Source organism: Phasianus colchicus, chromosome 4 (assembly GCF_987193195.1).
Source record: "Phasianus colchicus chromosome 4, bPhaCol1.hap1.1, whole genome shotgun sequence".
Taxonomy (NCBI): Eukaryota; Metazoa; Chordata; class Aves; order Galliformes; family Phasianidae; genus Phasianus; species Phasianus colchicus.
Window position 1 is genome coordinate 1,775,331 of NC_143439.1, and position 11,117 is coordinate 1,786,447.

Below are 11,117 nucleotides of genomic sequence, written 5' to 3' on the forward strand. Positions count from 1 at the left end.
AATGCTAACTTTGACCTCTTTCTGTATGGACAAGCCATGTGTGTGTCATCCCACAGTGCAATGTGTGGCTGACCTCATTTCCAGGCAGTCCTTACTTGCACTGCCTTCTCTTCAGCTCAGATTTCAAAATCTTATATTTCAGATTTTTTTTACTATATTTGTAATACATTTGTTTTGAATAAAAATATTCAAATAAAGCAATAAATACTTCGAACTGCAGAACTGAAAATTCTACTCAATTTAAAAAGTAGCAAAACTGGTAGAAGACTGTTTCCTAAAATAGATGTAGCTTTATTTCATATTCTATTCAAGAATGCCAGGAAACACAGCAGGTAGAGATTGGAAAATACATTGGATAATTCAGTTCATTTCCCTGGCAAACTTTTCACTACGGTACATTTCAGTGTTTCATTCAATTTTAAAAGTCCCAAGACTTCCATGACCTTTCTGAGAGGTTTCCTTGCAAACTAATACATCTTGCTTTCCAGGAAGTTCTTCATAAGCTTTTGAAATTTTTCTACCTAAACTCTCTAGCTCCCAATTGGATTCTCTTTTCCATACTGAATATCCCTCTTTGCTTCTGGTGTGCATGATCTTTCATTAATGATACATTCATCAACCTTTTCCTTGTCATTTCTTAGGCATCCTTCTGTTTTAGTTTTAACCCTCCAAACCATGTGTGATGCTCCTTATGTCATCTGTTTATCCCTCATATTTCTTAATAACCCCACCAGAACTAAAAACTATATTCTTGTTGTGGTGATATTGGTGCCACGCAGAGAGCATGCTAATTCTGCTGTAATCTTTTGGGCAACAATATTACCTTGTCAGTTTGTTTAATTTTCAACTTGCGAGTTTCCAAAGTTCTCTGCATAAACGTTGCTTTCTCTCACTTAGTACACTTTCATTGGTGCTTTCTTTGGTGAGTGAGCTGTTTTGCAGCTCCCCATGATGCTTTTATCTTCTTCTGCAGCCCTACCTCTCGAGCACCCGAAGCTTGTCTCCAATGTCTGGACTTTTTGGTTCCATCTGGGCACCACAGAGTGATGCTTATGAAAGCTGCTGCCCTGTCAGTGCCACGACCCAACACTCGACCCATGTTGAGAACCAAGCTGTTATGTGTAAGCAGGAATACTACCCAAGGTTTAACCCATTCCGTGCCTACATGAACTTAGACATATGGACTACAGCAGCAGCCAACCGAAATCCAAATTTCCCGCTTTCGAGGGACTCGGGTTACTGTGGAAATGTGTGAAAGGAATTTGATTTAAAAATGTGAATAAAGATGCTTGCAATTTTGAGTACTAGAGTAAGCTGGTTGTTGAATAGATTACAATGTTGGTGGATATTTTGGCACTTTTATATGGAAAATAAATTTTTTTTACTGAAGTCTAAGCATTCAGTGCATTTTGAAAAGCAAAACATTCAGGACACTGCTATTGTCAAGTGAAGGCTGTAAATTTAAATCTCAACACTTTTCAAGAAAGATGTTAGGTTCTTAGAAGCATCCATGAACCCATACTGCGCATTTCTTCTGAGGTTTACATTCTGCGGTATAAGCCAGGTGTCTTCTGGCATTTGTAGGTACAAAATCATAAAGCAAATAATTGCATTGTACTAAACAGCAGCACTGAGAGCTGCTTGTTGATGCAGGTCAGACATATTCCAAGTGGTGTTGCTCTTGCTGCTGACACAGTTGTTGGTATAAACTTCTGGAAACAAACAAATTGCTGAATTGTGGCTTGCTTCAAACTGCAAGCCATCAGTTGGATGACATCATGCTTGTGCATTGTGGGTGAATGGGCATTTCCTGCAGGAGCTTTCCTTGCCAGTGGTTCCTGACACCTTGTGTTTAGATTTTTAGCCTTTTTGTTGCAGTATCGTGTTTTCAGTGTCCTTAACTTGCCCTTGTCTAAATGGCAGCACTTGAATTGGAGCAAATATTGCTTTGAGTGCAGAGTTCACATCACTCCAAATCAGAACGGCAGTTTGTTCATATTTTGGGGCTGAACCTCTGTAGTGAAAAGAGTAACCAAGGAAGGACTGTGGCCCCATTCTGGGAGGAATCTTTCCATCTGTATCTGCTGACTGTCAGTACAGCCTTCTGGCATTACAGAATGTGTTTGGAAGTCTTCACTCTTCGGGTGAAGATGGCAAGGGGATTGTGGCATGACCTCTGCAAGCGGGCTTGTTAAATCTGGGGAAAGGGCAGGGTCCAAGAGCAGCCCTAGCAGCTGCTTGGAGGAGGATTATGAAGCAAAGTCTCTGTGGTGGCTGCAGGCATGGCAGCAGCTGCAGGTTGCAGCTAAGGAAGCTCAGGAGGAGGAGCTTCCTGTTGCACAAACAGAAAGAAGATGAGAATTCTGTTTGACGGCAACAAACTGAAGTTCTCACATTTCTTTTTATGTGAAGGCAGAGCAGCTAATGCACCGCAATGTAGCTGATCAGCCCATGTGCACGGCTACTTGGCAAACTAGGAGCCCAGACGTAAATTCCAACTCTGCAAGCCGTGTCACGTTGCTGAGCTATCAGACCACTTCTTCTGACCTGCTGGTTTTGATTGGAAATGCCATCTTGGTTCTTGAAGTGTTACCTCAAAAACAACACATTTCCATAAGTAATTTTTTATGCAATACACTGACTGTTGCTATAAAACAGGTTTTGTTGTAAGATCCCGTAAGTGCTGTGCTTTAATACATGTTCAAATTAGCTCAGTAAGAAGAGGGTGATTGGAAAGCTGCTGCACTTTACTGCCTTGGCTGCTCAGGTGGAGAGTGCTTCTAAGTCTTCCTTTGGATTTAGTGTCAGAAAAATCAGATTATCTCTGAATGCTTTTCAGAACCAGGAGTCTTTGGCTGCTACCCATGATGTGTATTGCTGGAAGGGACTCTGTGCAAATTTCCCATGTTAATATGAATTTTGCTTCCTGAATTCAGTCTTAAGCTATAGGAAGTAGTCTTAGCCACTGAGATGCTTTCAGTTGCACCTGTTGTGTTGCCTGTGGCAAGGGGGTGCAGAAGGAGTAGAAGAGGAATGCATACATAAGAAACATGAAAAGAACAATCATTTGGTTTGAACTGCAATCCCCCCTGGAGCTGGGTAGTATTAAGCAAAATGTTTCATGCAACTTTTTGTAACAATTACAGAGGAATGTAACAAGCTCATTAAGGTTATCAGGGATAATTGCTGCCATCAGGAGGCATCCGTTTCTTAATGAGCGGCTCAATTCCTCCTCCAGTAAAGGGGAAGATGAAATAATTAATTCCACTACAGATTTCTTTGCACCCAAATAACTAATTCTGCTAATTCTGGTCCAGAAGAGGTTGCTTAAACGAATAGCTATAAAGGCATCTAATAGTTTTGAGCAATATTATTTTGAATTTCTTGCCTCATGCCAGGAAGTTCTATTAGCAGGTTCAGGAGCTTTGTCGAGCTCTCTGAAACTGTTACGTTTTTTTTCTGAGAATCTTCAAAAACTGTAGGAATAGTTAAGATTGCAAAGGGAAAAAATGAAAGTAGTGGTGTAAAATAGGAGATGCTCGCACAGTTCACTAGTAGGGCTGATTATAGAGGGAGGGAGGAAATCATAGGCAGGGCAAAGCTTTCAGCATGGATTTCTATCCTAGTGTGAATGCTATGTAAACTTAGGAGGTTCAGCATTTTCCAAGGAGAGACTTGTCCTCTGCTGTTCCCTTTCTAAGCAGCCTGGTGGCATCTTAGGCATGCACTGGGAGCTGGAGGGACTGAGTATGAAGCTGCACAGGACACCTTGACCAAGTCTGCCTTGTTTGTCCCCAGTTTCCATCCTGAAGCCAAGGTGCATTTTATGAAAGTTTATAGGTACTATGTAAGGGAGCATTGAACTGTCCCAGCCTAGCCCCTCCTGTGGCTGAGACCTGTGTGACTTGCACAGTGTTGGGATGGAATGCAGTGGAGCAGCTCCGTGGGACTCTGGTAAGTGAGGCTGGTCCATGTGGTGCTCCCTTCCTGCCAGAAGGGATTTGAACTGGACAGACTGGTTTTTGTGGTGGTGGGTGGGGCCTTGTTTTCTAGCATTTGCTCTTATCCTTTCCAGCCCTGGGCAATGCCTGCTGCTTGTTTTTCCTAGTTGATGAATCACTCCCATTGTTTGTCCTCTCTGCATGCTTGCTGTGAGCTATAGGTGGGACAGATGCAGGGTGTTATGTCTGTGTCACCATGGCCACGTTCTGATCGCAGCTCTTCTTTCCCTGCCCTATCCTGCTGTTGGATCCTCATGTCCTCATAGCAGCACTGAAGCTCATCACTGGTGCAGGGGCACAAGTGCACCCAGTGCTGACAGCCTAGCATTGCTGCTCCCTTTATCTATGTGCTGGTGATCCTACAGAAGTGCCACTCTGTGCTTGCCTGATAAAAAGCCTGCCTTGTTGCTGTGGGTTGCATGCTGAGCGCCTCATTTCTTCCACAGTGTCTGCTTTACTTTGTTTCTTATTGCTTGCTTAAATCCTGGCAGCACATCCCCTCAAATGCTCTTGAATTTGGGCTGGTACCTGGGAGAGGCAGGGTGCTCAGGGTCACAGCTGTCTCAAAGCTAGACCTACAGCTTGCTGCTTAAGCAGTCATAGGGTGGGTGCTGCAGTGAGACATCAGCACCCTGCAAGGAGCTGCTGGGGTTCCTGGCTCTGACTTGTGGTTTTTGCTCAGCACGGCTTTGTGCTTTCATTCGTGTGAAGGTGTTACACCACGCCGTGTATGAAATGGCAGAGCACACGAGCCGGATGTCAACAATGAGAACAGAACCTTGCAGAAGAGTAAAAAGAAAAAAAAAAAGCTCTATAACTTTTCCGCTACTCTTCTCAGACGGTGACAGAGCTGTGGGAACATGTTTGCTGCTCGATGCTCACAGGAACAAAGCAGCGTGATGGCAGTGCTGCTGAGCAAGTGGAAAACAATCTCACTGCTGCCCTGTGTCTCCAGCATCATGGAAACCCATAGAATTGTGAAGGTTGGAAAGTCCACTAAGATCATCTTATCCAAACATCAACTAATCCCCACTAACCATGTCCAACAGTGCCATATCCTCCATGTTTCTTGAACACCTCCAGGGACGGTGACTCCACCACCTCCCCGGGCAGCCTGTTTCAAAGCATCGCCATCCTTTTAGAGAAGAAGCGTTTCCTAATATCCAACCTGAACCTCCCCCAGGACAACTTGAGGCCTGTTCCCGCTGTCCTATTACTATTACCTTGGAAAAGAGGCCAACCCCCACCTCTCCACTGCCTCCCTTCAGGTAGTTATAGTGAGCAATAAGTCTCCCCTGAGCCTCCTCTTCTCCAGACTGAACAGTCCCAGCTCCCTTAGCTGCTCCTCATAAGATGCTCCTCATAAGACTTTGGATGCCTAACCAAGGTAGTATTGTTCTTGTTGAAATGCTGAGCTCAGGGATTAGTGAGAGGCTCTTATATGGCCTTTATTCTGGCTTTCTCCCTGCTTTTCCTCGCTGAGCAGGCTTCTGAATGGTCAGGCCCACGTGCCAACCTGTCAAATTAGAGATCAGCTGTCTTGATCTTACTACCACTGGTATTTTGTATGAGAGAGCTTATTAGTGAAGTCCTCAGAGGACTGAGTATTCTATAAATAACAACAGGAAACGACACTAGTTTCAAAAGTTAAGGGGTTTTTAACTAGTCCAGTAAGTAATTGTCTTGTACACCTACAAAAATATTAGTTTTATCTTTGTATAGATCAAAAGAACAACTTTGAAGCACTTACCAGGCACATGCTGTCATGGATTTTAATAAGTATCAGACCAAATATATCTGTACAGTAATAGGATTGACTTGCTGATTTCAAATTCCTCCATGTATTCTTGCAGTGCGTAAAGCCTAATGACTGCTTTGTTTTTTTGTTTTTTTAATTACTACTACTGTGGACCCAAGGTTGCCCCAAACACACTGCAGATGTTAAGAGAAGAGATGAAACGTCTGAAAGCCAGAGGTCTGAGAGAGAGCCTGATGAGGATACATTTCATGGTGGGGAGAGAGCCTGAGGAGCTGCACGTGTCTCTTACCTAAGCTAATTATGTCAGCACCCTCCCAGTCCCCCAAAATGTTTGGGTCAACACACGTAATTACGGGTATCTGTTTTACCTTCCTGAAGGAGATGAGAAGTAAGACCATAGCATGCCTGGCTTAAGTTGGTACAAGTTGGCTCTGAGCTCTAATGTGGCATCTTGTACAGGTTGTGTTGATTGTCACGTTGCTGTGATGGAAACCATAGTGCTGCACTTGAGCTGTTTTTCCCAAGCATTCTGGGATGCAGATATTTTAGGGTTATGGTTGAGCTAAAGCTTGTTCTTACAGAAGATGCCATCTTTTATCAGCTTGTCTGCAAAACAGCTGCTTCTACTATCCTCAGATGTAATGTTAGTTTAATGTCTTGCTACCATGTCCCATTGGTCTGCTGTTCAAGGCAAATCTCATAATATCTCAGAGGAATGCCATGGTGTTCGTGATGGCTCTTCCTCCATCTATCTCACTGAGATATGGCTTTCCAATATGTGGGCTTCTACTTTTTTCGCCTGATCTTTATGCTGCATGCATGTTTGTTTGCAAGGAATCTCACCTTGTAGTTGCCTTGATTGAAAAGCACCACTTTGTCAGTGGAGGCAGAAATAAAAGGCATAGTTGGGAAACCCCTAGGCCTGGGACAGGGGGCACCCTTCCTCTGCGTTCCCCATTTTTCTTTGCAAGTAGATCATCAATAAGTCACACTTAGTAACACTTGCAATGTGAGTTAGTAATCAGACAACACAGTCTTACTTCAATGACAATTGAGGGGGAATGAAGCAACTTCACTTTCTGTCTTGCTCTTTAAAATGCAGTAGGGGCCTGGGTAAGGCTGCTTCTTGGAAAGACAAAGGAAAATCCGTTAGTAATCTCCATTCCTTTGATTTTTTTGTTTCCTTGTTCTGTGATGTTTACCGAGGACATAGAGCCAAAGCATACTACCCAAGTGAAAAATGGCAGATGGAGGAGGCAGCCGCCCAGCAAGGCTGGCACGTTGCCCTCGAGTACTTTAGTGTCGTCAGCCACAGTGCCTGCCTTCTTCCTGCAGATAAGTGCTGACACAAACCTCCCTGTGCAGGGCCACAGGAGAAAGCTCGGCAGGCCTGGAATGGCTCTCTGGCAAGGGGTGGGATTATTGGGCCTGCTTGTTAGCTTTGGGAGCACTCATGCTTGTTCTTGTGCCAGCACCATCATAGAAAGCAAGTGGAGAGGGACTGTTTTGTGACCAGGTCCTTTTCTGGGGGATGTGGGCTTCTCTGGGGACTTCCTATGGGGTGCAAATGGCAGAGCAGTTCACTGGCAGGCTGTTCTGCAGGAGCTGTGCAGAGCCAGAACAGGTGGGAGCGATGACGCCAACAGTGGTGTCAGTGCCATCCTGGTATGCAGTGAGACATATGGGCTCATAGCTTTCTGCCTAGCAAGCCAGCTTGCTAGCTCCTTGCATGGCTCCCATGCAAGAGCAGGGCCACTCAGTGTGTGCTTCACAGTGGGGAGTGTAAGGAAAACTTATTTTATGTGGAAATTTAAATCATACACAAGTTACAGAAAAGTTCTGCACCCTGATCTAGCTGTAGGTGTCCTTGTGTATTGCAGGGGAATTGGACTAGATGGCCTTTAGAAGTCCATTCCAACTCTAATGATTCTGTGGTGATTCTAGGACATCTGAACTGCAGGGGAGAAGAGCGCAGCCAGCCTTTGCCCTGTCTGTCCTATCTTCCACTTTTTTTTTTTTTTCTTTTTTTGCATTTTTGTTCATGACTTGAACAGTATCTGTTAAAAGTGTAAGGCTGCACAGACACCACTGTCTCAGATGAAGACATATGTGCAGTGAAGTGAATGTCAGGAGGGAAATCCTCCCAACACAGCGTCATGCATCCCATGTGCATGGCTTGTGGCTCCCAGAGATGAGCTAGAACAAAGAGCACAAGGAACCAACCTAGGGAAATAAAGTACTCTGAGGGGCTGATTTTAAAGTACATTTTGCTGAGACTGTTAATCATGGAACACACAGGAAATTAATTTAAAATGATGTCATAATAATAGCACATGAAAGGAACACAAACGCTGCATAACTTGTATAAACAGTATAACAGAAACAGAAAGGGATCTGTGTGCTGACACTTGTGTAAGTGCAAAGCTGAACGGCAGGCAGGTGTGCAGCCTGTGGGCCAGAGGTGTGGAGGGCTGGCTTTCAGGGCACCAGGAACAGAGTCTGCTTCTGCCCGCAAGTGCAGCCCTCGTGGGCAGTTCAGTGCTGGGGGACATCTAACCTGGTGCTCTTTCCCACAGGACAGTGGGTTTAGGATTTTGTTATCCTGTGCTTACTTCTGGATTGACCTAGCCCTGTAATTACAGTAATTTTCATAGAACCATAGAATCACAGAATCACAAGGTTGGAAAGGACCTACAAGGTCATCTAGTCCAACTGTCCTCCCACTACCATTGTTACTGCAGCTACTAAACCAGATCTCCCAGCTCCTCATCCAGACGCCTCTTGAACACTGCAGGGACGGCGACTCCACCACCTCCCTGTGCAACCATTCCAGTGCCTGACCACTGAGAGAAAACGTTCTTCCTCATGTCTAACCTAAAGCTCCTCTGGTACAACTTGTGGCTGTTTTCTTTGATCCTGGTTGTTGACTGGGAAAAGAGGCCAAACTCCTCCTCATCACAGCCTCTCTTCAGGAAGTTGTACGTGCAGTGAGGTCTCCCCTGAGCCTCCTCTTCTCCAGACTGAACAATCCCAGCTCCCTCAGCTGGTCCTCATTAAGACTTGTGCTCCAGACCTCTCACCAGCTTTGTTGTTGAGGGGCCCAAAACTGAACACAGTACTCAAGGTGCAGTCTTGACAGAGTACAGGGAAATGATTACCTCCCTGCTCCTGCTGGCCACACTATTTCCAATGCAGGCCAGGATGCTCTTGGCCACACCTGGGCACACTGTTGGCTCATGTCCAGCTGAGCATCAACCAACACCCCCAGGTCCCTTTCCTATTCACAGTCATCCAGCCACTCGTCCCCAAGCCTATAGTGCTGCATGGGGTTGTTGTGGCCAAAGTGCAGGACCCAGCACTTGGCCTTGTTGAACCTCATCCCATTCACCTCAGCCCAGCGATCCAGCTTATCTAGATCACTCTGAAGGGCCTCCCTATCCTCAGGCAGATCAATACCACCTCCCAACTTGGTGTCATCTGCAAAGTTACTGAGGGTACACTCAATCCCCTCATCTAGGTCATCAATAAAGATAGGCCCCAGTACCAACCCCTGGGGGACACCACTTGAAACGGGTCGCCAGCTGGACCTAATTCCATTAACTACTACCTGCTGGTCACGGCCCTCTAGCCAGTTCCTTAGCCAAAGAAGGGTATACCTGTCCAGGCCACAGGCAGCCATTTTCCCCAGGAGAATGTCTTTCCCCAGGACTGTCACTTGCCACATGGACTTGTGACAGTCCAGATGGATGGGGAGCTCTCTAACTGTCCCCACCTGAATCACTGGGGGTGTATTCTGCGTAGCCAGATCAGGGCGTAAATTGCCTGGAGGATAACTGATCTGCCTATTAAAGGCAGATGTAAAGAAGGTGTTGAGGACCTCAGCCTTCTCCTTATCCTTATTCCCTGCTGCATCAAGTAAAGGATGGAAGTTCTCATTGGTTCTTCTCTTACCGCTGATATATTTGTAAAAGGATTTCTTATTCTCTTTTACTGCAGTGGCCAATCTCAGTTCAAGTTGGGCTTTTGCCCAACTTCTTTGTAATCTCCCCACGTAGCCTGTCCCTTCTTCCAGAGGACACAGACTCTTTTTCTTCCGGAATCTCAACAACAGTTCCCATTTAATCCACACTGGTCTTCTTCCCCTATGGCTTGCCTTATGGTTCTTGTGCCTTTAAGATTTCCATCTTGAGGAGCATCCTGAACAGGTCAAAGTCCTCCCTCTGGAAGTTCAGGATAGCAGTTTTGGTAGTCACCATTCTGACATCTCTAACAATACAGAATTCTACAATTCTATGGTCGCTTTGCTCAAGACAGTCCTCAACCTTCACATCTCCCACCAGTCCTTCTCTGTTAGTGAAGAGAAGATCTAGCAGGGCACTACCCCTGGTAGGCTCTCCTACCAGCTGTGTTAGGAAGCTATCTTCCACACAGCCTAGAAACCTCTTGGACTGCCTCCTCTGTGCTGTATTATATTTCCAACATATATCAGGGAAGTTGAAGTCTCCCACAAGAACGAGTGCTGCAATCACACAACATCCGCAAACTGCTCATAGAACGCCTCGTCCATCTCTTCATTCTGATTAGGCGGTCTATAACAGGACCCCTGTGTCACCCCTATGTGCCTTCCCCCTGATCCTTACCCATAGACACTCAACTTTATCATTCCCAACCCCAAGCTCTTCAACATCAAAACACTCTCTAATTTTGTTTGTTCTTTCAACCAAAAGCTGCAAATTAGGGACCAAATCACTCCAAAGCAGGTGTTATCATGTGTCCCACGCATGATAAAGACCTGCAGAAGTTGTAGAGTTACTACAGCTCCCTGCTGCTGTCTCTACAGGCTGTCTAAGTTGCTATGCAAGTCAGCCAAGTGTGTACTTGCAAATCAGCTTGGGATGTCTGTTCTCAATCATATCCAAACCTGCAAAGTCAGGGAGCAGTCAGAAATATATATTTTAGTGGAAAAAACTCATTACTTGAAGATATTTCTGTGGCTCTGTCAGATTTGACATGTGTTTTTCAAATAATTATTGACATCATCTTATATGAAGTGTTTTTATGTTGATTAGAAATTATTTTTCTTGAGTGATTACGACTGCATCTAAAAAGCTGGTTTGCAAAGTTTATGCAAATGCAAAAGAAAACTATAGAAATAATCCCTGCCAGAAACTGCAAAACTGTCACTTTCATGGTACACAAGAACTTGGGGAGAGCAGGCTGGATTTTGTGTAATTATTTAAAAAATATGGTGCTCAGACAGCAGATAAATCAAGAAAAGTGCCTGGCCCAGAGAAATTGTTTCTGACGTTCTGAAACAAGGATTTGAGATGATCGGGTTTCCTCTTTCTGCAAGGCAC

General features: G+C 44.9%; 1 protein-coding gene across 6 annotated transcripts in view; it reads left to right on the top strand.

Annotated features, from left to right (window-relative positions):
- The window catches only part of TMEM131L (transmembrane 131 like), a 67,699-nt gene extending 66,390 nt beyond the window's left edge, over positions 1 to 1,309 (top strand). For all 6 annotated transcript variants that reach the window (XM_031614266.2, XM_031614264.2, XM_031614265.2 and 3 more), the window contains one exon: positions 974 to 1,309. In XM_031614266.2, the coding sequence (XP_031470126.2) occupies positions 974 to 1,255 (282 nt within the window). In that variant the 3' untranslated portion in view covers positions 1,256 to 1,309. The remainder of the gene's footprint in view (positions 1 to 973) is intronic.
- Positions 1,310 to 11,117: the final 9,808 nt, after the last annotated feature.